This window comes from Leiobunum rupestre, chromosome 3 (assembly GCF_980474605.1).
Source record: "Leiobunum rupestre chromosome 3, qqLeiRupe1.1.hap1, whole genome shotgun sequence".
Taxonomy (NCBI): Eukaryota; Metazoa; Arthropoda; class Arachnida; order Opiliones; family Sclerosomatidae; genus Leiobunum; species Leiobunum rupestre.
In genome coordinates this window covers 71,176,034-71,202,112 of record NC_143386.1, presented here as the reverse complement: position 1 = coordinate 71,202,112, position 26,079 = coordinate 71,176,034, and the positions used below count along the sequence as shown (strand labels likewise).

The 26,079-nt window shown below is 39.5% G+C and overlaps 1 protein-coding gene across 1 annotated transcript; it reads left to right on the top strand.

The window, feature by feature from the left end:
- The first annotated feature begins 1,772 nt into the window (after nt 1-1,772).
- LOC149954525 (uncharacterized) lies at nt 1,773-2,510 on the top strand. Its single transcript, XM_090169941.1, has one exon. The coding sequence runs from the start codon at nt 1,773-1,775 to the stop codon at nt 2,508-2,510; it is 738 nt and encodes a 245-aa protein (XP_090026067.1).
- The last annotated feature ends 23,569 nt before the right edge of the window (nt 2,511-26,079 follow it).

Genomic DNA, 26,079 nt, shown 5'->3' with positions numbered 1-26,079 from the left:
GAGAGGGCCCATTTTTAACCAGAAGAAAAACGAGAGCGAACGGGAAAGAACGCGAAAAGCCTTTTTTCCATGTAAAATCACCAAATTACGATTAATGCGAATAAATCTTTTTTGTTAAATCTAAACGAGGTTTTTATAATTTTGAACTACATGGTGCCGAAACCCAGGACCTAGATTGATAACGTATAGAAATTCAACGGCTCAATCGAAGGTCTCACAACGAAACGCGAATCCGAACTTTAAAATTACGCGATAGCGAAACGACAATGGATCCAACGGTTGTTGGTGCGCCGGCAGAAAGCTGTGAACGCCATCGATGCCGTCATAAATAACCCTGCTGGACTTAACGTGCAACAGCTCACACATGAATTACGAAAGCTGGACATCAAAACAGGAACGCTGAAAGAACACAACCGTACGGTGCAAGCATTTATTACAGATCAGACCGAAATGGATCTAGAAAATGAAGATATTTATGACAAGATTTTCAGTTGTAAGGAAGATGCCAAACTTGCATTAAGATCGATAGGCGGAGTTCAATCGAGTGCGCCGGTAAGCGTCTTTCAAATAATTAATTCCCCAACAATGGGAGCGAGCAGTTTGCAGAATAATAACGCTACGACGATGCATTTGCCCAAAATCAGCATCGGGAATTTTGTGGGGGATAAATCAAAATGGCCAAATTTTTGGGGACAATATAAGGTGTCGGTCCACAACACGAATAATAATAATAATCAGCTAGGCTAATACCCAAGGCACCACCTTAGGCCTAAGTCATCAAGCGACTTTTGAAGCCATTAATTCAGGTGGCCGGGTTACAATGCGTAGGAGGGTGGTGGCAAGCCCTGCATGCCACGAGATCGAGCCAACAGCTCCCTACACTAACTATTACTAGGGATGCACCGATATATCGGCTAATTTTTCAAATATCGGTATCGGCCAATATCGGCTTAAGCGAGGCCGATATTAGCCGATATTTCTGGTATTAGAAAAACATTTTCTAGTGTTTCTTTTTGATCGCTGTTGTAGGAAATCATTATTCGCGTCCAAAACGGTCAGGAATCATAAGTGGTTTTTAGACTCCAAAAGCCTTAGATCATATCATTTTTTAACAGGTGGTTACGAGAGTAAACAAAAAAGCATAATATTGTGATAGGTAACTTTGTTAATATCGGCCACGATTAGCCGATATATCGGCTGTACCCATATCGGTGCATCCCTAACTATTACCGTTAACCTCGGCAAGTTTTTTATGGAAGGGAAAACCGAAGAACTCGGGGGAAAACCCCTTAAACCACTGGGGGGAGAACTTGCAAACTCAACGCAGAAGGAGTTGTTCCGAGTTTTCACCCAGTGCCACAAGCTGGGATCGAACCCGGCTTCTCTTGCTGCGAGGCGAAAGTGCTAACCACTCCGCGCCCATCAAATTTACGTATTTAAAATCCTTACTAGCAGGAATGGCGGCGCAAGTTATTACAGGCATGAGCGCTACGTCAGAAAATTACGAAACCGCAGTCAAGATACTACAGAAACGCTTTGGACAGAAGAACGACGTGATAGACGCTCACATGAATAGCTTGCTAGACTTATCTCTTCATCCAATCGAATCGTCTAAAGACGTTCCAGCTTTGCGAAAGTTTTATGACAAATGTGAAGTAGAAACGCGGTGTCTTGAAAATTTGGGATGGGGCCCAGAGAAACACGGGGTCATCTTGATCCCAATTGTAATACGCGTGATGCCCGATGACCTAACTTTATAATTCAGCCGCTCCATGGGAGAAGAAAACGAAGGCTGGCAAGTTTCAACCCTCTTGGAATTTTTAAGAAAAGAGATTGAAAGCCGTGAACGAGCTCTGACTTACTCCAAACGTAAACAAAACGAAACGAATAAGAATAACGATAAACGAGAGTTCAAGAGTCATTTCAACTCTAGTAACTCAAATATCCAGAAGAGACGACCGTCACGTCATTCTTCAGCCACTCTAACGGTAGGGCTCCGAGACCCCTGCGTATTCTGCGAGAAGGATCACACACATGCTGACTGCCCCGAAGTGACGGAACTAGCAGCCAGAAAAGACGTCTTACGTAAGAAAAACAAATGTTTTAAATGCTTGGTGGGCACGCATAGATCTAAAAATTGCCCCAATGACGTCAAGTGCGCAAAATGCGGTAGGTGGCACCACGAAATCATGCATGAAGATTACGCTAATTACATCAAAGCTAAAGAAAACGCGAAGAATTCGCCCTCAAACGTCACTCCAGTTTCAACGTTAGGAGATGAGCCAAAAAGGGTGTTACTTCAGACCGCTAGAGCGGTACTAATTGGAATGAGCGGCCGAGAAATACCAGTTCGATGTTTCCTAGACAGTGGAAGTGAGGTCACCTTCATTCGCCAATACATAGCGCGAAAAGCTAACTTGGAGAAAGTCGGAAAAGAAACGCATCAAGTTCACGTCTTCGGAAAAAGCTTGGCGGAAATGATACGTTCGATGGAGTCAAGCTATCCTTAAAAAATCCCCTCAATGGTAATCAAATTGCAATCAAAGCTTTAGAAACCGAGACCGTAAGCTCCGCCAATTTGCGAGGTCCTGGAGACCAATTTAAAGAAAACTTGGAAATCAGCGGGATACAACTGGCAGACGAGAAACCAGAGTCAAAGTGAGTTCGCCGCGTTCCTCTACTTGCGATTAGTAACCGAAGGAGGCAATATTAAAACAAGTATGATAACGTCAAAAACTAGAGTCGCGCCGACGAATAAATTAACCTTAAGGTTACCGAGGCTTGAATTAATGGCTGCCTTAATCGGAGCAAGACTGACACATCGCATGATGAAACATTTCGAAGTGGAAGAATCAAATATAAACTACTGGACAGATTCTTCTATAACGGTAGACTGGATCAAAATAGAAAAGAAACGAAAACCGTTTGTGGCGAACCGTGTTCGAGAAATTTTGCTACTGACAAATCCTAAGAATTGGAACTACTGCGAGGGAGAAAATAATCCAGCCGACCACCCCAGTAGAGGCCTATCCGCCAACCAACTTGTTAAGAGCAGTTCTTGGTGGTTTGGTCCAGATTGGTTACGACGACCGATACACGAATGACCTATCAATTCGAGGAAAGGTCACGAAAGCAAAGATAATGAATGCGACGAGGAGTTGGAAACCGTGACTTTATCCCTTTCAGTTGACAAACAGACGAAACCGTTTCTTGAGCTGAAAAATCAGCGAACTGGATAAGGTTATTAGGACGACAGCGATTTGGAAACGATTTGTAAAGTACGTAAAAAATCGACTTTCAGAAGTAAAAGGTCCACTAACAACCGAAGAGCTGAACGACGCTGAAAATTACTGGATAATGCATGCGCAAAGAAAAGCCTACGGTCCCGAAATTCAACTCATTAAACAAGATAAGGAAATTATGAAAAATTCAAACATCAGAGAATTTCGTCCATTTTTGGACGACAACGGGCTACTACGTATAAGAGGACGACTACAAGAGTCTAAAGCCACCTTTGCTCAAAGACACCCACTCTTAATTCCGCAAAATACGATCTTCACCGAGCTCTTAATAAAGAGAGCCCATTCACGAATTTTACATTCTGCTACGGCGGAAACCCTCGTCCAGTTAAGATAAAAGTTCTGGATTGTCAAGGGTAGACAACAAATTAAAGCCGTGATAAATAAATGCTTCGTCTGTAAGAAATTCCACGCAAGACCTGTAAAAATGATGGAAGCCCCGCTTCCCAAAGAGAGAGTAAACGAAGCCCCTCCCTTCGAAGTGACAGGAGTGGATTTTGCGGGCCCGATTCTCTATGTTAACGAAACTAGAGAGCGAAAAAAAAGACACTTAAAAGAAACTAGCGAAACAAAAAAGTGCTATATTGCTCTGTTTACGTGCGCCGTGACCAGAGCAATACATCTCGAACCGGTGTCTGACCTAACCACGGATCGTTTTCTATTGGCCTTTAAACGTTTTATTGCAACGAGAGGTATTAGTAAAGTGGTCATATCAGATAACGGAAAAACATTTAAAAGAGCCTGCAAAGAGTTAGAAATGTTATGGAAAAACGTTAACTCAAATAAAATTCTAAATTTCTTTGGTTCAAAAGGCATCAAATGGGAATTTATAGTGGAAAGAGCCCCCTGGTGGGGGGGTTTACGAAAGAATGGTCCGTTCGACTAAAACGATCATCAAGGTCTTTGGAAAAGCTCTACTGACATTTGAGGAAATTTTACCCGTCCTAAAGGAAGCGGAGGCAGTAATCAACTTGCGCCCCCTGACGTACGTTAACGACGACGTAGGCGACCCTAGCCCCCTCACGCCAAGTCATTTTTTAGTAGGAAGTCGACTTAAAAATCACCTGACAAGAAACGAAGGTCGTAAAGAAAACTGAATCACTAAGAAATTTTATGCTCACTCGTTAGTATTCTTTACGTTGATAACTAAATATCAATTATTATTTATTAGGGAGCGAGTTTGATGAAGCCTTCGAGGGATTGGTTTTTGAAAGTAAAGCTCAAATTAAATCTACAGAATTAAATTCATTGAACATAGATGACAAGCATCGAAAAATGAAACGGCAAGGGTTGTCGGTGTGAACCTTTTACTAAAGTGTATATTAATGAAAAAAAAAGAAGAGTGCCATGTAGTGATACTGTATGTTATAGGAGCAATTATCCAGTCATTGTGCAGAAAATCTGATTTTGGGAGAGAAAATATGCACTCATCGAAGGAAAATGTTGCTGTTCCCCTGAGGAGATGGATTGATGTTCAAAACAGAGACAGTTTACTTTACCAAACACAGGAGGTATACGAGCTATGTTTGGAAGTACCTTTCTACAACAAAACCTATATTGAAAATAGGGTTCCTAAAGCCAAAATTGCAATCAAAGAGAATGCTATTGTGGAAAAATCTTGGGAAAACTTTGTGGAAATTGCATTCCTGAATGTGAGAAACCGAAACTTTTTGAACACTGCATAAAATATTTTATATCTACAATTGGGAATGGACATCTAAAGAAAATTAAAGAAGATTCCAAAACTAAAGCTAGATGTGTTTTTATAGAGTTTCATTGTCCATTATACGCGGGAATTTGATACCTTCTAAACATCAGAAGAGTTTCACGGTTGTTTCCAAAATTTTCAACGGTAGGATTATCGTTCCTTCCATTCGCTCCTCGGTGCTGTGAAAATTCCAGCTCAAGGGGGTCCTGGTTGAAGTTTGCAGTTAAGACAAACTTCGCGCCTTTCTCAAAGAGGAATTTTATAATGTCAATCATTGCTTTAGCTAAATTAGAAAAGCAAATGTCAATACTTATATAACATAAATATGTTTGTCACTTTATTGTTTCAAACCACTCAGCGTTTCTTGAGATATAATCATTTTTGTTATTTTTTCGGCATTGTAATAACATGGTCTGTTTCCCATTCCTCCAAGTACCCCAAGAAGTTATTTTCTAACCACTATGAGCCAAAAGTTAAATTTTAGTTTTTATGCTTGTAATCATAAGGAAATGGAATATTTACTTCAAAGCGGTGGTCATTTGTGGTCTTAAAAGGCCTCTTATTAGGCTTTCTTTTCTAGTTAGCTTCATCAAAGTTTGTGGTATTAAAAAAATCGAAAAATATTTGTCCAAAACCATAATTAACCATTATTAATTTGTTTTTTTAAATTGGTTTACTAAAATCTACATAGTTTAATATTTTTATTGTTCTTTTTTTCATTGTTTTATTTTCCCCTTTTTGGGTTAATGATATTTTTGTCTTTGTTATTATGTTTGAATTTTTCTACTTTTATTTTAATACCCTAAAAATGTACAATTGACATCCATTTGGTGTGCAAACATAAGAGGGCTATAAGTCGCACGATGACTTGGCCCTCAAACCCTTTCTTTGTAAATATAATAGTAAATAAATAAAAAAGAATTGAATTGAACCATTTATCGAATATCTTTATGAAGTTAACAGTTTCAAAGTACTCTTCGCCAAATTCAGCCTCAATTGCATTTGCTACTGTTGTACTGAGTGCTAGCGCTGCATATCGCACTTTCATTTTGCTATATGAATTGAGATATATGTGGTCTCCTGTTAACTTGTATGCTTTCCTTAGGTTTCCAATCCGGGTTTTTTCATTTTGGTATAGTAACTTTATCGGTTTCCAAGTTACATCCTGGCCATTTTTGTGCATTAACCTCACTTAACAAGTTTCTTCACTTGACTACAAACAAAGTATTGTTATTTTTAAAAGATGAGGCGGATTGAATACGAAGAAGAATGACCTTTCTTCATCCTCGCTAAAAGGTTTACTAAATAAATGGTAGGAGTCCGGGTTTTGTGTTCATGGACAAAAACACAAATTGGTGGCCCTTCCATCCCGAATAGACTCTAGTCTTTCTACCGCTTCCCACATTAAATAGTTTAAATCATCCCCGGTAAGTCCATGAGTAGTAGTTCCTCTCAAAATAAGCACGTTACTAGCGACTTTTTTTATCTTCAAACTTATCTGTTTGTAGGCCATTGATGTGATTCCTAGCATTGTTCAGCTGGCTATAGCCAATGATGTCACCAGTTTGTTTTTTTTGGTATATCAGTTCTTCTTTAACCTACATTTCGTCTAGAAGAATTGTGAAATATTGTTGATACGGTTTCAGCTTCCACGATTTTATATCGTCCTTCAACTGATTGAAAACATCATCGGAAAACCCTGGAAACTTTCCGTTATGGGTGGAAGGTCTGAATAAGGTGCTATATGAAGGCAGCTGTAATATTTTTGAATTTTCTTAACTTTTGTAGGCGTTTGGCGCATTATGAAACTGATATAGGCACCTTTGTATCACATATGGGTGCCATCTTCGGCCGCGGGAGTCTTTCTGTTTTATGGCTTTGAGCTGCTCTCTCAAAAACAAAGCAACAAATGATTGATATTATTTTTTTGGCAGAGTACTTGTCAATAGAGTTTCAATGAAATTATTTTCCTCCGCTTCTTCTAACTGCTCACCATCTGCCTCTATATGCTTTACTTTCATTTGACTAAGATTTCTTCAACAGAATTATTAGCTCTTCTTTAGAGCGTGATTTGTACTTCCTCTTGCTTTTTGCTTTCAGTAATGGTTTTCAAGGCGTAACTCTTCAGCTTGGCACAGTATATGCAAGTTTTGTTATTTGAAAGTCATAAACCATTATCGTCACGCATAGCATTGAAACCGTATGTACCCATACTTTTACCCTTTAAGAGGTTAATTAAAATCAACTCTTTAATTCCTGGGCAAACTTTCAAACGATTAATGCTCATTAAGAGACCAATCAAACAATTAACACTTGCAATAGTTTCTGGCCACTTTACTAAGTTATTGCCCAAAACATTTCATTCAACCACGTAACTCTCATTAATTGTTATTGACAGTAAAGGCATATTATTTTGTTTCTCTATCTTCAAAACCTGGTCGTTTCTGTTTTCTGAATTACATGTAGTTAAGTTTGAGAGCCAATTGTCGTTTACAAGATTCAGCCATCGGGGGAAGCTAATAAATCTTTATAAAGGTGGTTTTCTTCAGTGTTTTCTGCGGAATTTCTCAAGTTATTTCCAGTAATCGTATCTTCAATAGCGATGTTGTTATCTCGATCTTCATTTTGGTTCAGTGACCTATCTTCTGTGACATTTAAGTTCAGTGAATTAGTTATGTTGGTTCAATATCCATTGATTCTGTACCATGGACAATTTCTGTAGAACTGTTTTGACCCACTTCATTCTATGTAAAGGTTAATACAATTAATTGGATTTAAATTAATTGGTACCTTAAAAACATCTCAAGATTTCACGTACAATTGTGTGAAGATTATAAGCTTTTGCTGCTTCTATGTGTCCTTTAGTTAATAAATTTGGTTGACGAACTGCTTTAGGTGTGTCTGTAATACACGGTTTTAAAATAGATATCATATCCTAAAGAAATATGTGAATTTATATTATTTCAAACATATAAATTTGATTGCTTCTTACATTAGTTTCAGTTGGTTATTTCAAACTATGAGGAGCAATATATGAAGAACTCCGTTCTGCGAGGGGTTTCAAAACTGATTCCGGATTCTACAAAAATTATGATTTTTAACAAGCGTATCAACACAAACGTAATCGTGACACCGATTTTGCTTTTATATTTCTCACATTCGAATGGACAGGGTCTGGAAATTCTTCAGATGGACCATTTCCTCCAATGAAGTGTTTCGTACACAAATATGTGTTTTTGGTTATTTTAGCTTTATTGAAGTCACCCCTCAACTCTTTTAGCCATTTTACCCATTTAAAACTTAGAACTGGTTTCGAAATTGACTTTGGGAATGGAATAAATGATACCGCAATCATATGAGGCTTGTCCGAACGCCTAGAATCGCTATTGCATGTGGGATATATGCAGTACGTAGTTGATCAATGTGTGTAGTCATATCAACGTATTGAGACTTCGAGGCTCTTATTTCCATCTTTCAAGAATATAATTCGGAGCCTGCATAGGGATACTAGCACAGAATATTAATTTGTCTAAATCCGGCTCTAGTTAAAACCGTTAGGTAGAATAGCGCTCTCTTAAATCAAGGATTCCCAAAACAGCGATATCGATTTGGGATGTTTTCATAATATATAGTGAATATCATATAACAATGAAAAATACCATGGCGACTACTTATAAAACGTCTTTTTAAAAAGATTTTATGAATTAAACTAATTGTAACCTCATAATAACTAATTTGGAATTAATTTTCACATTCAAGTCGTCCTGGAATTACTGTATACCTTAAGTAGTACTTTCGCCTCCCAGCAAGTGAAGCCGGGTTCGATCCCAAATGGTGGCGTTCAGTTTTGAAGTTCTCTCCCCACTGGTTAAAGGAGTCTTCCCTCGAGTACTTCGGTTTCCTCTTCGTAAAAACCTGTAGAGGTAAATGGTAATAGTTGGTATAGGGAGCTGAGCTGTTGGCTCGCGTGGCATTAAGGGCTCGCCATTACCCTCCTACGCATAGTAACCCGGCCTCCTGTTTAAAGGCATTGAAAGTCGCTCGATGACTTGGGCCTAAGGTGGTGCTTTGGGTATAAGCCTAGCTGATTGTTATAAATAAAAAACATACCATGGAGAAGGTTTTAACAGCAGACGAATAACTGACAAAAATATTTCTTTCATGTTTTTTTAAAAATAACGTTTTAATTACATTTAGGCTTTGAGGGTTGGACAGAATAAGGTGATGCCACTCAGCCTTTGCGGTATTATAGGGTTATAAGTGTCGTAGTTTATAGCCGATCCAATTGAACTAAACACCTCGGTGTAACTTTGTTAGTAGGAGGAGAAGGATACTTTTATTGTCTTAAATTAAGTGGCAAAGTAAGCCCTAGAAAGATTCTATTTAAGTTTAAGCTATCGGCAAACCATCCCACAGTTTAGTGAAATAGCAATTTATGTTTAAAATGTTTAAATTAATTATATATTTATAAATGACTGACTCTTTAAGTTCCTATCATTGTTCCAGGTTTCTCGTTCCAATCTGTTCAGTATTTTGAAAGATATGGGGGAAGATAAGCGAACTATAAGAGTAGCGGTGATCGAAGTAAGCATATACTGAGCATTTTTATGTAATGTTTATTATTACATATGAAATCCTCCTATCAATTATTATATACACGTATCCACGCATGAAAAAAAAACACACGTAGGACATTAAATCCTTTTTTTAAGGAAGTGTATACAACTCTGACTGCGGAAGCAAAAATTTACGAACAGCTACAAATATACTTGGAATCTCTTTTCATGTTGCCGTAAGTAACTTAATGAAATACTTGTTTAAAGATCTTAAATTACTCTCTTTTCTTGGTGACCTTATCATGTGTTTATGATATCAAGACAAAGATGTTTATCTGCGGTTTGATAAGGTCAGGGTTAGAGATAATGTTTCCAAAGCTTAAGCTTTTGTTTTCATGTCAATCCGTGTGTTTTTTAGTTATATTAATCAAGTCTCTCAAAATTCTAATCTAAATTTATTTACTGAGCTTTGGTTACTTAAGAGACATCTGCCTCCCTGAGGCCATAAGCAATAGATCATTCACATTTTACAATTAAGTATATTAGAAGATTTACTTCCAATAACTTTGGATATGTCGTTCGTAAGATAATTGTTTGTTATCACCTTGTTTCGGCTAGATGAGACCACTCATTAAAAATTCCTCCATACTATTGTTGTTTTACTCTTAAGTTGTTGGAAAGAGAATAGCGGTTATGATTTTTAACCGTTCGACCGAAATTAGATTTCCCAACCATTTGATTGCTAAAGCTATTTTTTGAAATTACTATTATAATGAAAAGGTTTACTTTAAAAAGCTTGGAAGTTGAAACCATTTTATATTCGATTTATATGGCAATTAATCATTCCACAATTTTAAATTACTTTCTACAAAGCATTAAATTTACTTTTGTCTTTAATATTGGGCTACGATCAGTTTTACAGAGGCTTAGGGGAACTTTTAAATGGGGAGGACCTTAAATGACTTTTGGGTTATCTGTGGTAAGGCTAGCCACAACCCTTCCACGCGGTTTTAATTTCCCTGTATCGCTGTTAAAAGGGCCTCAGACTTAAAACAATGCCGGTTAAGAACCGAGCCTATTTTTATTATTTAACCAATCCCAGACCTTCTTCACATTCAAATAAGTATATCTTTGGTTTAGTCTAATTTTGAGGTTAAGTTAAACATTGGCCAGCAGTGAGTACATTTCTTCTAGTACCATATTTCTATAAATAAATTAACATCCTATTTTTTTAATTTTCTTATTATGTTATGTTGGTGGCGAAAATCAACATTGAAGCTGTGATCCCCGAATTTTAATTCTCCTTCGCCTTTGTTTCATATCAATTTCTAATCGTTTAAATTATTAGGCAAGCGGCACTTCCTAGATATGTTTTGGCATACATACGTGTGACAATTTTTAAACTTTCCGAATTAAAATTTTGCGATTTTTAGGTAATTTGTCTATTTAAAGCTTTAATTATTAGTAGATGGAAAGTAAGGTCGAAGCTCCGATCCCGGGATCGGGATCCGGGATTTTAGAGGTTAAATCGTTGAAAAGTCAATGTATTTATCGTGACGATTTGTTTTTTCCCATATATTAAGTTCAGGACCAGTTTGTTTTACGTTATTTTTTACTCCGCTTATCTCGAATTTAAAGAGTGACGTCATGAGACACTTATTGGTACTTGAACCTAACTAAAACATAAGTTCAGGTTCAGCTTGTTTCTCTTTATCTCGTGTTTTAAATAGCGTATTGAAATGTTGTAAGTTGTAAAGAGTGATATTTTCTTGATAACCTGGGTGGGAGATGAGGACCGCATACACGTAATGCAATGCGTGTACTTAAAATGGAAATGTTTTAAAACCAATTTTAATCAATAAGATAGAATCGTTAAGTAATTTGCGGGTATAAAAAGAGGGAGTTTTTCACTGAAATAGAAGCAATATATATATATTTATATATTTATATATATATATATATATGTATATATATATATAAATATATATATAAATATATTTATATATATATATATATATGTATATATATATATATATATATATATATTTTTATATATTTATATTTATATATATATATTTATATAGAAGTGAAGAGAAGCACATTGTGAAAAACTAAATGAAAAGAGACTTAAAACGGTTTTAAAATTCACAATATATTTATTGAAAAATCCAACGTTTCGGAAGAACTGTTCCTCCTTCAGAGACTTGTAAAAATCCCTGAAGAAGGAGGAACAGTTCCTCCGAAACGTTGGATTTTTAAATAAATATATTGTGAATTTTAAAACCGTTTTAAGTCTATTTTCATTTATATATTTATGCTGGTGATGTCAACCATTTTAAATTGTTCGCTGATTTACAGCAGTACCTGCAATTCAAATATTTTAAATTAGAAAGAATATGCAAAAAATTCACTTACCTTTATAAGAGTTACTTCACATCAAATTCAAAAAGTCCTATTATTGAATCGATTAAAACCAATTTTATTAAAACTTATATAAAATTTTTACACAGAATTCTTAACAAGAGAGTGGATTGCTCTGATATTTTAAATGAGCTTACTTTTAACTGTTCTACACATAATTCTAGAAAAATAAATTTATTTTACCTTAACTCAAGTACCCCAACTGCAATGAAACGTATTACGTCAAATTTTAATATTCATAGGTCTGAAAATGACATTTTAACCTAAGTAAACTATCAAATAAAACCCTAAAAATTGTAATTTTAATTGGTTATGGTGATTTATACATTAGTTTTTATGTATATTACCTATCTGCCTCAAAACGACGAAGTACAACACATGTAATTTTAATTTAATCTAATCCCATGTGTTGTAGTGGAGTATCTCTGACGCACTGTGTAACAACTAGCTGGTTTCTGTAACTGTTTTGTTGCACATTAAAATATATTATATTCTATTCTATTCTATCTATATATTTATATATATATTTATATATATATATTTATATATATATATATTTATATATATATATTTATATATTTATATATTTATTTATATATATATTTATATATTTATATATATATATATATATATATATATATATATGTTCGAGATCTCGTCGAGAACGGCCGCATGTTTTTTTCGCTCCGCGCTCTTTTGCCGAGGCCTAATTCTAGGGGATTTATTAAGTTCGTATTTATTGATATTCTGAGCTGTGTTCCGGTAAAACATATCGATGAACTATGAGTACTAAACCTACGAAAGCTGAAAAAAGAAAAAGGAGCCAGTTAAAGGAGTTGCAGGGACATATGGTCTTTGTAAAAATTGCGATTATGGTGTCTACGGCCGCCAAGAATATCTGCCGTGCAAGGTATGCGGATTAAATTTCCACACGACATGTTACGGAATTACAACCACCGATCGATATTTTTTCTTCGATTCAGACGGTGAGTCTAACTTTAAATGCAGTTTTTGTAAGACGCGTAAAGACGTTAATACCGCAATAAAACCCCGCGGGGAAACAGACTAAACTTGACAGATATCGGAGACTTGGCTTCAAAATCGGACATAGATTCAGAAGATGAAACCTCAAATAGCGACCCCGACGCAATTACGTCCGACTTATTGAATGCATTCTTCGAAATCAACAGTAACACGCGTTCTAACGGTAGTGTGTTTGGTAAAATTCTTTCATATCTTGTTTCAATTACTGGTACAGTTAAATCACTTCAACTTGAACTAGACGTCCACAAAAATTTGCATAATGACCTTAAATTTAAAATCGAAGAATTAACACAGCAGAATTTTGAATTAAAAAACGAAGACGAAAACATTTCCACGCATTTGGCTACGGGAAATAATAGGCCTAAAGAAAACATCATCAGTTCTGAAGCAATTGATAACTGTAATCAACAAATTGAAGAAAGCGAAGTACATAATACAGGGGAGTTCATTCTCGTTAAAAACAAGGCGCGGAAAACCTATTCCCAAATATTAGGCAATCAAAGCCAAAATAGACCAAAGGTAAAGTCCACCAACGGGCGGTTTTTTCAGCACTCAAAAAGTACTAGCAGCATTAAAAATAGCCAAATCAAGCCCAACAAAAAAGTAGTCACCGTGGGCACCAAAACTCTGAATTTATTAAAGCAATTGCGAAAGTGAGTTTGGAACCTCCTAAAAAAGCACTTTTCATTTCTTGTCTACCCAACACCGTAACTTATGAAGACCTTAAGAGATTTATTGAACTAGATACCGAATTAAAATCGGTAGAGTGCATTAGACTAAAAACAAAATATCCAGAATCCTAGTTCTCTGCTCTCTTCCAACTATCTTGCAATATTTTCAATCCAATTATTTATCTTTTTATATCTTTAACTTTGTTTCTCAGTACAATTTCTCTTTGACTAGCTTCTTCTAACTTTAACTTCTTCTATATGCTTTTCCATTTCTTTCAAATGCTTTCTTATTTCTTGCACATCTAGCCACGTCTCATTATTATCTTCCACTATTTCACTCGCTTTAAAGTAACAAAACACAATTAAAATAAAATGTTCAGAAATTTTAAAATTTAAGTCGTCTGAAAGACCCTTCTCTCTTATTATTGTTGCTATTTCCGTAAAAACGACACTATGACGCGTAAACGTTCGGTTTCTACGGTTTATAGTAATATGACGGTTCAATTTTGATTTAAACAATGGACACATTGAAAGTTTACATTTATGGAATTTTGACATATATATTTTACTCTACGTAAAGGATGTTTTAAGCTTAAATTAATTTTGTTTAATGTGTAGTATTTCTTTATCAATATTTGTGTATCGGAAATGTATTTTAACGTATCTAACGTAGAGTAAAGAGTTTTTTTAGTATTTTATCTCTATATTTGCGAATCGGAGTTGTGTTTTGCCGTATAAAAAGTAGAAAGGGGAATTTTTATAGTATTATTCTACCTATTAAAGTATCGGAAATGTATTTTATCAAATTTAAAAAGGGATTTTAGAAGTATTTTTCTATCTATATTTTCATATTGGAAATGTATTTTACCGTATTAAAAGCAAAATAAAAGATGCATAAGAATTCATCTTTCTGACGAGTCTCATACTAATCATACATACACCATCTAATCTGGAAATTATGTTTAACAATTGGATGATTTCGTGTTTACAATAGGTTCTTTTAAACATAACACAGTAGATTAATTAAGTATTTTTAAATATTTGAATATCGGAATTGTATTAAAAGTAGAGTTTAAATGTTTGTGTAGTATTTTTCTATGTATTAGCATGTCTGAAATATATTTCGTTGTATTAAAAGTAGAGTTTAGATGTTTTTGTAGTATGTTTCTATGTATTTGCATGGCTGAAATACAGGGTCTTTTTTTTGCTCGGAAAAGTGTTTTTTTTTCAAAAACTATTTATAGTACCGATTTCAAATTTGGAAGGTCAATTCTCTATACCGGGGGACATCAGTTTGAGAAATTTGAGCGTTTTCGGTAATGTTTTTCACCAATTTTGAAAAATTATTTTTCGACCACTAGGTGAGAGATAAAAAATTTATATTATAAAGTTGTAGGCCGTCATCGAAAACCCTTAAAAATTGTTCACTCGACGAAAAACAATTTATTTATCAGTGAAAATTCGAGCTTGAAAAATTTACAAGTTGGTGAAGCCAAATTACGATTGTTTGAAACGATAATTGAAACCGAATTACCTAATCCAGTTGAAACTTTGGTTAAAAAAAACGACCGGATTTAAAAAACACGAGGCTATAGGTCAATCCTAAACATGCATTGGGTATTTAAAGGAAAACTTTGGGAGATTATTATCAGTGTTTGATAAGATTTCGAACAATGCCTCGTTATTCAGTAGCTGAGCGTACCGAGATAGTTGCCATTTACTATGGAGAAGCAGCGCAAAACCTTAGAAGAGTGACTGAAATCTTCGCAGAAAGACATCCAAATGGAGCACCATCTGTAAATACAGTAAGACGAGCAATTCACGATTTCAATCAATTTGGTAACTTGCAACCTAGGTTTCGCGGATTGGGTCAACCGGATTTAGACTTCGAGAACAATGTACTCGCGTACTTTGTGGCATATCCTCGTCACAGTTGCGCTAACGCCGCTGCTGATTTGGGTTGTTCTGCAAATCGTGTGTGGAAAATTCTTCGTAAGAATCGCTATCACCCATACAGAGCTACGCTCCACCAAGGACTAATTGACGGAGACCATCAAAGACGTTATGAATTTAGCAACTGGTTACTAAATGCTGTCCAAGAAGATAGACAATTTTTGCGCCATGTTTTGTTCTCCGACGAAGCGTCATTTTCTAGAGATGGGCCCTTTAATCATCAAAACAGCCATCTTTGGTCTGACATCAACCCACATTGGGGTTTTGAATATCATCACCAGGTTCAATTTGAACGGGTCAATGTTTGGGTTGGACTTGTTGGGAACCGTTTGATTGGTCCCTTTTTCCTTCCGACGAACCTCAACGGCCAAAGGTATTTACATTTTCTACAGAACGAACTGAGTGACGCAATCGACGACCTTCCATTGGCTGAAAGACGTCAGTTGTGGTTTCAGCAAGATGGCGCCCCTCCGCATTTTTCCCGGCAAGTAACTGAGCACCTCAACAACGAGTTTCCTGAAAGGTGGATAGGGAGAAATGGTCCAGTGCATTGGCCAGCAAGGTCACCTGACCTAACACCGCTGGATTATTTTCTCTGGGGATTCGTTAAAGCAAAGGTATACGCCACGCCCATTGAAACTAGGGAGGAACTCATTAGACGAATAATCAGTGCTTGCCGAGACGTCACACCAGAAATGGTAGAGAAAGCGTTTGAGAACTTAATTGTCCGCGCACAAACCTGTGTTGCAGCCAATGGTGATATTATTGAAAATGTTTTGTAAAAATTTATGTGAATAAAATATCTGCATTTAAAAACCAAACGTGTACATTTTTTCAAGTGTGAAAACTCTACTACGTTTGTATTAGACTTGTTCCCTTTTCAATTATCGTTTCAAACAATCGTAATTTGGCTTCACCAACTTGTAAATTTTTCAATCTCGAATTTTCACTGATAAATAAGTTGTTTTTCGTCGAGTGAACAATTTTTAAGGGTTTTCGATGACGGCCTACAACTTTATAATAGAAATTTTTTATCTCGCACCTAGTGGTCGAAAAATAATTTTTCAAAATTGGTGAAAAACATTACCGAAAACGCTCAAATTTCTCAAACTGATGTCCCCCGGTATAGAGAATTGACCTTCCAAATTTGAAATCGGTTCTATAAATAGGTTTTGAAAAAAAACACTTTTCCGAGCAAAAAAAAGACCCTGTATATTTCGTTTTATTACTAGTAGAGTTTAGATGTTTTGATAGTATCTTTCTACCTAAGCTTAATAACGATAACTAAAGTATAATTAATTTATTAAATAACTAGAAAATGCCTAAAGGTAATAGAAAATAAATCGTGTCTCCCAGGATACTGGGATGCCTCAGATGAAGTTGATTTCATCGAAGACATCGATATCATTTGGTGGAATATAACCAGCCAAGACAATTGTTAAAAACTTTTTAAACACGATTCAAATGATCCTTATTATTTCATAGTAGACGAGCTAGAATTAATTAAGATCTTAACTAATTTTTAAAATTAATATATCCACTTTCATCGCGCACACACTATCTCCCACCCAGGAATCAACTATTTAGTCTTCCTAAATTACATTTAAAATGGTTTATGTCGTGAGATAATATTCAACTATTTAATTTTAACAAATTACATTAAAATAATTTTATTGGTCGAATCATCATTTCAATACATTCTCAGCTTATACCATACGATATTTAAAACGCGAGTTAAAGAGAAACAAGCCGAACCTGAACATATACGCTTTATTTTCATTTAAATTCCAATTTACCGCGTCCTCAGGTAATCCACGCACGCGCGAGGGTATCGCGCGCACACACTATCTCCAACCATGGATTAACAATAACTCACTGGGTTAGTTCTCTTACATAGAACTATCATTGCTTGTCAAAAATACGTTTGCTACAAACTCTTCCCCTCTTACAGTCCTACACTCCCCACTTTCTGCCCCAAAAACGATTCAAATCCGGAAATAGTAACGCCATCCCGTGTCTGAAATCGACACTATGGTTTTTTAGTATGGTTTTTAAAAATGGCGATTGTCTGTAAAATTGATCTTCGGACCAATTTTAAAATGGTCCGAAGATTATTTTATTCGGAATTTAACAGGATTTGTCATTATTTAAGCCGTATTTTTTATATCGCGTAGATAAATAGTAATTAGCTTTACATTAATAAAAATTCAACAGTTATTGGATTCTATTATTTTTATTATCAAAAAATAATTTTTACCTGATGAAAACATTTGAATTACCAAAAACAGAAACGCGATGCAAAATATTCATTAGATTTCGCGGCGCCAAAAAAACTGCCAGTCTGCTCGCCGAATTGAATCGTTTCCGCTTAGGCCTAGTTCTGATTTCACCCGCTAGGACCGATGGCGTTTGAATCAAACTTACTTTCGAAGAGAAACTATCCCTGTGAGTTATTGTTAATCCATGCTCCAACCCAGGTTATAAAGAAAATGTTTCACTATTTACAACTTACACACGAATATTCCATTTAAATTTAAATTAACCGCGTCCCCCGGGTAATCCACGCATGCGCGAGGGTATCGCGCGCACACACTATCTCTAACCCAGATTTTCAATAAAATATCACTTTTAACAACTTACATCAGTTCAATACATTCTCAACTTATTCCATACGCTATTTTTAACACGAGAAAAAGAGAAACAAGCCAAACCTGAACATATGCTTTAATTAGGTTCAAGTACCATATAAGTGTCTCGTGACGTCACTCTTTAAATTCGAGATAAGCGGAGATAAAGATTACGTAAAACAAGCTTGTCCAGAACACAATATGTTGATAAGAGAAAAAACAAATCATCGCGATAAATATCATAAATACATTGACTTTTCAACGATTTTACTCTCATTTCACCTCTAAAATCCCGGATCCCGATCTCGATCCCGATCCCGGGATCGGAGCGTCGACCTTACTTTCCCTCTACTATTATTTATATATTATGTTACGTATTTCAGAGTTAAAATTGAACCGCACCCTTCGGTTAAATTCAATGAAGTAGAAGTTTTCGATGAAGTACCCTGGGTAAGAAAATAACTAAGTAGACAAAACATTTTCCTGGTATGAAAAATAGCAAGACACCCACGGAAATCTGGAGTCTCAGCCTTTCCACAAGTTTTGTTCCGTGGAACACATTCTGATTATCTCACTGGCTTCAAAATATGTTAAACTACAGATAGTCACAAATAACTCTTAGAAAAAGTTGGTTGAATGATACCGCAACATGAGCTCTTGAAGCTTTTGAGCCAATGGTAATTTTCTAAGAACTAAATTTTTTTCATTTCTTCAGTGTGAAGCCTGGAAATTGTCGGCTTATGTTTAAACCACATGTACGAGAGTTACACTATAAAATACTCTTTATTAATAATAATATATAAATAGTTACCAAATATTACAAGGCATGGCACTAAACTTTCTCTGGAAGAGAGAATAGAATATGACTGGTTAGGTCGGAGTCCGTAACCAAGAGAGTTAATCCATTGTCCCGACGTCCCTTATATAGCGGGCCCCTCGGATGACGCTACCGGTCTCCAACCTAATTGGCTGGAGAAGAAAGCCCGCCAAGAAATCTTTACGGACTCACTGTGGTGTAATAGTAAGCGTCACCGGTAACTTTACTCCGCTCTTAACCCTTCGGGTTAGAGGTCGCCACTTTCGGAGAATTCCAAAGGTGGACGACGCAAGCGAGTATGAGTCATCCCTACCTTCCCCAGCAGCGTTGGCCCAAAACAACGAGATAACTCTCTGAAGTAAAGGGAAAGACTATTAGGGACAAAGCCTACATTTGCGGATGCAAATGCGGGCTTTACACACCCCCACCCAAAAATTAGGCGTTGGGTGTGAGTTTAAGGTGGTCCATAGCGTCGAGAAAGTGCTCGTCGCCGCTATCGAGGGTAGAGACGTCGTTATCCCCCAATAACAAAGTGTCCAGATCCATCGTGACGGCGGATCCTGGCACTCGTGGGGGTAAGACTGGGGTAGGGGCAGCGCCAAGCTCAGCGACCGGAATCGGCTCGACTGACTTGACAACGGAAACCCCTTGCACCATAGGGACTGCCACCGAAGGATACACCCTCGGAGCTACTTTCCCCACAGTACACCCCTGGAAGACATGGGGAGTGGGGCGTCCCACTACTCCAAGCATCTGCTGCTTGGGCCACCGGGCGGCACTGAAATAGGTCAACGGGCCAACGTCCATCGGTGCCACCCAGGTAGCCACGGTCCTCGACATCCGTTGAGGGTGCGTATGCCTCGCCTCAATGGACGCCGGTGATGCTGTTGCGGAGGGGGCGGACTGCCCCCTTGATCCTTTGGCGGTATGCCTTAAGGGTCCTCCTAAGTAGTAGTTTGGGCTGGTTGCCCTCCTCGCGACAGGGCGGTCTGCCCCGGCGTTCCTTGGGCCGTCTGCCCATTCTGTCGTCCCCGGGTTGCAAGGCCTCTGGTGGAGGCAGCTGCTCCCTGCCCCGACCGGCGAGATCGGGATTGACCTCCCCGATCCTGGTTACAATTGCTAAAAGATGGCGCGAATGCGCAACAATCTTCAGCCAAAATTACGTACAATTCAAGGTATCTCAAATTCAACGCAATAAGTTAGACCCCCACCCAAAAAGTGTTACTAGGCATTTGCTTTTGAACGCAGATTGTAGCGATGCTTAGGGGGGACTACAGTGCTCTCACCCCTTCTACGCCGTCTCTTCCTCTTGGGACGAGAGAGGGTTTCCTTTTTCTCGTCCGGCGTTTCCGCCCCCCTACCGGTTTCGTCACACGGTGGGTCATCTCCTTGCCACGGCGGGGTGAAAGTCTTCAGCTGGTACACGTTCGTTACTCCGATGAAATCACCGGAGTTCGGGTCCCCCAGCCGATATGTCAAAGGAGTGGTCCTTTCCTGCACTACAAACGGGCCCTCAAACTTATCTCCCAACGAAGCCGTGATACCACGACTAGCGTCGGAAAGAAGATGAGTTTTGCGCAATACGAGGTCTCCACGTTTGTAGAAAACAGCTCGATGACGCTTGTCGTAGTGCAGTTTATGCGTGAGCTTCGAATCCTGTAATTTCAAGCGTGCATGGTCGATTGCATCATGCAGCCTAATTTTCAGTTTCTCGGCGTACGTGCCTGCGCTTCGATTACCCGAAGTATTTCCTGGTATCAACTCCCAATCCAGGGGTGCGCGAAGCTCTCGGCCTAAGTTCAAAGCGGCGGGCGAATACCCTGTCGCTTTGCTCTCGCCTGAACGCAAAGCAAAGCCTAATTCTGGGAGACGGTCGTCCCAGTCCTTATGTCGTTCGACATAAGAAATTATCATTGGCTTTATAGTTCTATTCATCCGCTCAGTCAGATTTGCCTGAGCGTGATAAGGGGCCGTCGTCTTAGGGCGAATGCCGAAATCCGAACAGGCCCTTTTGAACTTTTTACTAGAAAATACGGATGCATTATCATGGGAATCCATATCGACAGAAAACGTCATACATTTTCTCCCATATTTACTAAGTAGTCATTCTCCTAAGCGGGTAGAGTTCTGCCCACTTTGTAAAATGATCTACTATGACGAGTAGGTACTGATTTCCCTTGGCACTTCGAGTGTAGGGACCCATTAAATCAGCGGTTACCAATTCAAAAGGCCTTTCACTGGGGACGCTAGAAAGTAACCCGGGGGTTAACTGCTTAGGTGGCTTACTTTTCTGGCACACCCCGCAACCCCTCACATACTTGATAACGTCCCGCTTCATCCCCGACCACGTGACTCTGATTTTCAGACGTTTAAATGTCTTGTAAACCCCCTGGTGGCCGGCAAGCGCATCGTCATGAAAATACTTAATGAATGGTACTCTAAGTCTCTTAGGTACCACCACTTTCCAAGCATTTTCAAGCCCGTCTTCATCCTCCTCGTCCCAAGGAGCGAAATACCTAAACAATAGGCCATCTTTGTCCATTATTTACTGATCTAGTACTGTCCCGGCTTCCAATGCCGTAATCGGACTCCCAGAGCTTCTAACCCGCTCTAACTCAGCGATAATCCTCGCTAACCCTAGATCAGTAACTTGCGAACTTATGATGTCTTTCCGGTCGAAAGGCAGCCCCCACTCCTTGGAAGAGTTTTCTCCCTCCGCGGAGTCAGAAGAGTTTTCCTCTGAAACCGCCAACGTCACCACCGTTTCTCCCTGACCATTCTCGGAATCGAGAGGGGCCCTGGATAAAGCATCCGCTACAACGTTCAATTTCCCTGGGCGGTATCGCACCTCGAAATTATACGGCTGTAGCTCCAAGGCCCAGCGGGCAAGTCTGCCCACCGGCTCCTTAAGGTGTCGTAACGACTTCAACGCTTGGTGATCGGTTTCGATCACAAAGTCCGTACCCTCGACGTACATTCGGAATTTCTTGAGGGCGTATACCACAGCAAGACATTCCAATTCCGTGGTCGAGTAGTTGCGCTCCGCCGATACGAGTCCCCGGCTTACAAAGGCAATGGGGACATAACCCTTCCCATTCCCGCCTTTCTGCTCTAACACAGCGTCTAAGCCCTTTAAACTCGCATCGCATTTAATGAGAAAGCTCCCATTTAAATCCAGGAGCGCTAACTCCGCCGTGTCCCTAACCTGCCTACTTAGTTCCGCATAGCATTGGTATGGGTATCCTCCCAATACCATTTTGCATCGTTTTTCAGCAAGTTGTATAACGGCCTGGCAGTTCCCGCCATATTCGGGATGAACTGCCGATAATACCCGATCATTCCGAGGAATCGCTGCAACTCCGTTATATTCTTGGGCTGAGGCAAATCCTTTATAGCCCTAAATTTATCCGGATTTGGCTTGCAGTACCCCGGTCCGACCTTATAGCCCAGAAGCGACACCTCGTCAGCGCAGAGTTGCACCTTGTCCGGGTTAACTGTTAATCCCGCTTCGGCTATACGCTCTAGGACCTTTCGAATGTGAATCAAATGATCCTCAAACGATTCGGAATATACGACGAAATCGTCGTAAAATCCCAAAACAAATTTCCATTTGTAAGGAGCTAAAACGGTATCCACCAAACGCATGAACGTGCTTCGGTGCGTTTCTCATTCCAAAAGGCATCTTTTTGAATTGAAAAAGCCCCCGATGACAGACGAAGGCGGTCTTCGGCCTGTCACACTTCCTAACGTTGACTTGATAAAAGCCCTTCGAAAGATCAAACGTGGTGAAATACTTCGCGCTTCCCAAATACGCCAAAATATTTGGGATCGAAGCCATGGGGTAACAGTCAGACTCCGTTACCCCGTTTATTCCCTTAAAGTTAATGCAAAGCCGTTTGGTACCATCCGGCTTGCTCGCTAGTACAATAGGCGCAGCCCAAGGCGAGACACTAGGTTCTATCAAATCTAGATCCAACAACTCATCAAACGCCTTGTCAATCTCCTCTCGCTTCCTTTTACTAGCTGGATGGGGGTGAACGAAAATCGGCTTGGCATCGCCCGTCTCTATCGCGTGTTCAATGATAGAAGTTTCGCCGGGCCGTTTCGTAAACACTTCTCGGAAATCCGAGATGGTTTTTAACAAAAGTTCCCTCTCCCCCATCCGTGCACTTAGACTTTGAAACCACCGTCTCCAACGCTGCGGGGGTTCCCACGGCGCCGGGAATCTCATTGTCTACCTGACAATAATTTACCCTTTCGCCTTCCTCTTCGAAATCGTAGGGAACGACGCGCTGAGGTAGGGGGCCGATTGACCACCCTCCCTCGCTCATTCTTAGGTCTATTTTTTCCGCCCCAATAAAATCTCTACCGAAGATAACAGGGGGGGGTCAGACCTCGAACTACAAGAAAGCGTTGGCGGCGAATGCCGCCGGCCCACTTAATGGAAAGCCTGATACTGCCCGCGACACGACACGTGCCACGGCCAAATCTAACTGTAGTGCTATTTTCGCTCATTTTCCTCCCTTTTTCCTCAAAAATGAGGATAAAATTATCACCCAAGAGAGAGACGGAGGAACCAGAGTCTAACAAGCCTAGAAACGAATGTTCCAAAGCTCGGAACCGTAACAATGGGGGATTTTTCCCACCAAATGTTCCGTCAGCACACCGGTTGACCAAGGGAGTGCAATTCTGAGTATTCGGAAGCTCTCCCTCGTTACCGGCTTTCCAAACGTCAGAATTTTGCCGAGGCTCACTCCCTTTCCTGGATGTACATCCATTTAATTGGAAGGCCTCCCTCGCCAGTTTCCCTGCTCGGGACATTGGCGTTTGATATGTCCGGGTTTCCGACAACCATAACAAACTAAAACTTTCTACAGGATTCTGCTGGAAGGTTTGCTGCATTGGTTGAGGGGCAACTTCCGCGCTCGACCAATTAGCAGACTGCCTCTGAATCCTATAATGCCAATAGGGATCCAGTGCCGCCAGATCTACACCCATAGTACCCATCGCACCCAAAGATACCGGGCTAGAAGTCATCGGCACCCCAGTGGCTGCTAGGCTCACTGCGCTTCCCGTAACAAGGGGCGCTTGCCCAACCTGTCCCGTACTTCCACCATAAGCCAAAGTTGGCTCTAGGGATTCTAAAGCGGCGGGAGGGGGACGGTAGATAGCTTGCGCAAGAAGATCAGATTGAATAATCTTAGCCTCCTGCGACAACTCTTTTAGGGTGGCGAATACCTTCCCCCGTTAATGTTGACGGTACGTCGGATGACTTTGCCATAACACTCGAGTCACTTTATCGGCTTCATTGGCGCTTCCCCCAATACGACGGTAATATTCAGCAATACAGTGAATATACTGCGTCAGGGGTTCATCCACACCTTGAGTTCGGGTATCCAACTCAATTTGGATACGCCTGCCGTAATCGGTGCCTAAATATTCGTGGCGAAATGCCAGACGAAAAACGTTTAAGGAAGTGAATACTCCCTGAAACGACCACCAAAGCGCAGCGGGTCCCCGCATGCACGACGGTAGTACCTGCAAGAGGATATCCCCTTCGCTGTACCCCGTAACCGCCTGATACCGGTCAAGAGCCTCCAGGAACTCCAACGGAGACTTCTCGTCGGCCGGACCCATGTAGATCGGCGCTTCTACATTTAACTTAACCCTCGGGATTTGGGCAGCGCGTGCTCCCGCATCCCGGCTGGTCGCATAACCGTCCAAGGCCTCGCGCAAAGCACGAGCCATGACTTGCGCCATATCCTCCTGGGCTGGGTTTCCAGCACCAGTATCCCCTTCATTTCCCAAAACCATTCCGGACCTGGTTTTAATGTTTAAGACCTAAACCGCGACTCTAAAATCCCTAGAGCCGCCTAACCCAAAAACCCCCCCGGAAAACCCACTGGGAAACAAAGGTACCCACAATACACTAATATAAAAAATACACTAACACTAAAAATTTAACTAACCCATACCCCAAAAATTACACTTAAAAATTAAATTACATAAACTCTCGTACATTCAACAACTCAGGCCCCACGTTGGGCGCCAGTTGTGAAGCCTGGAAATTGTCGGCTTATGTTTAAACCACATGTACGAGAGTTACACTATAAAATACTCTTTATTAATAATAATATATAAATAGTTACCAAATATTACAAGGCACGGCACTAAACTTTCTCTGGAAGAGAGAATAGAAAAGATATGACTGGTTAGGTCGGAGTCCGTAACCAAGAGAGTTAATCCATTGTCCAGACGTCCCTTATATAGCGGGCCACTCGGATGACGCTACCGGTCTCCAACCTAATTGGCTGGATAAGAAAGCCCGCCAAGAAATCTTTGCGGACTCACTGTGGTGCAATAGTAAGCGTCACCGGTAACTTTACTCCGCTCTTAACCCTTCGGGTTAGAGGTCGCCACTTTCGGAGAATTCCAAAGGTGGACGACGCGAGCGAGGATGAGTCATCCCTACCTTCCCCAGCAGCGTTGGCCCAAAACAACGAGATAACTCTCTGAAGTAAAGGGAAAGACTGTTAGGGACAAAGCCTACATTTGCGGATGCAAATGCGGGCTTTACATCAGCTACGAAAAAGATTAAAACAGCCAAGTGGATTTAAGATAACCAACTTAGTTCGGCATTGACAAACACTTCGTTTCAATTATTGACCTTGTGCCTTTTAAAATATTTTATTTTATTTCTTTCTGAAAGTTTTCAATTCCTCACTCATTCGGTTTCTTGTGTAAATGGTTGCGATCAACGCCAAGGCAACAAGTACGACCCCGACTGCGATCCAAATCATTTACTCCCGACTGACACCGGACACTTCACCTTCGTCCGTATCGGACACACGATGACCAGCATTAGCTGGAACGATAAAAAATATTCGGACTGGAAAAACCTATACCCGATATTTAATGGATGCGTCACGCCATACAGGGTGTCCACTAAAAAATGAACCTGGGCGAAATAAGGCCAATCTACA

Excerpts from the sequence above, each read along its gene's own strand:
- LOC149954525 (XM_090169941.1), top strand. The coding sequence starts at position 1,773 with ATGGGAGAAGAAAACGAAGGCTGGCAAGTTTCAACCCTCTTGGAATTT.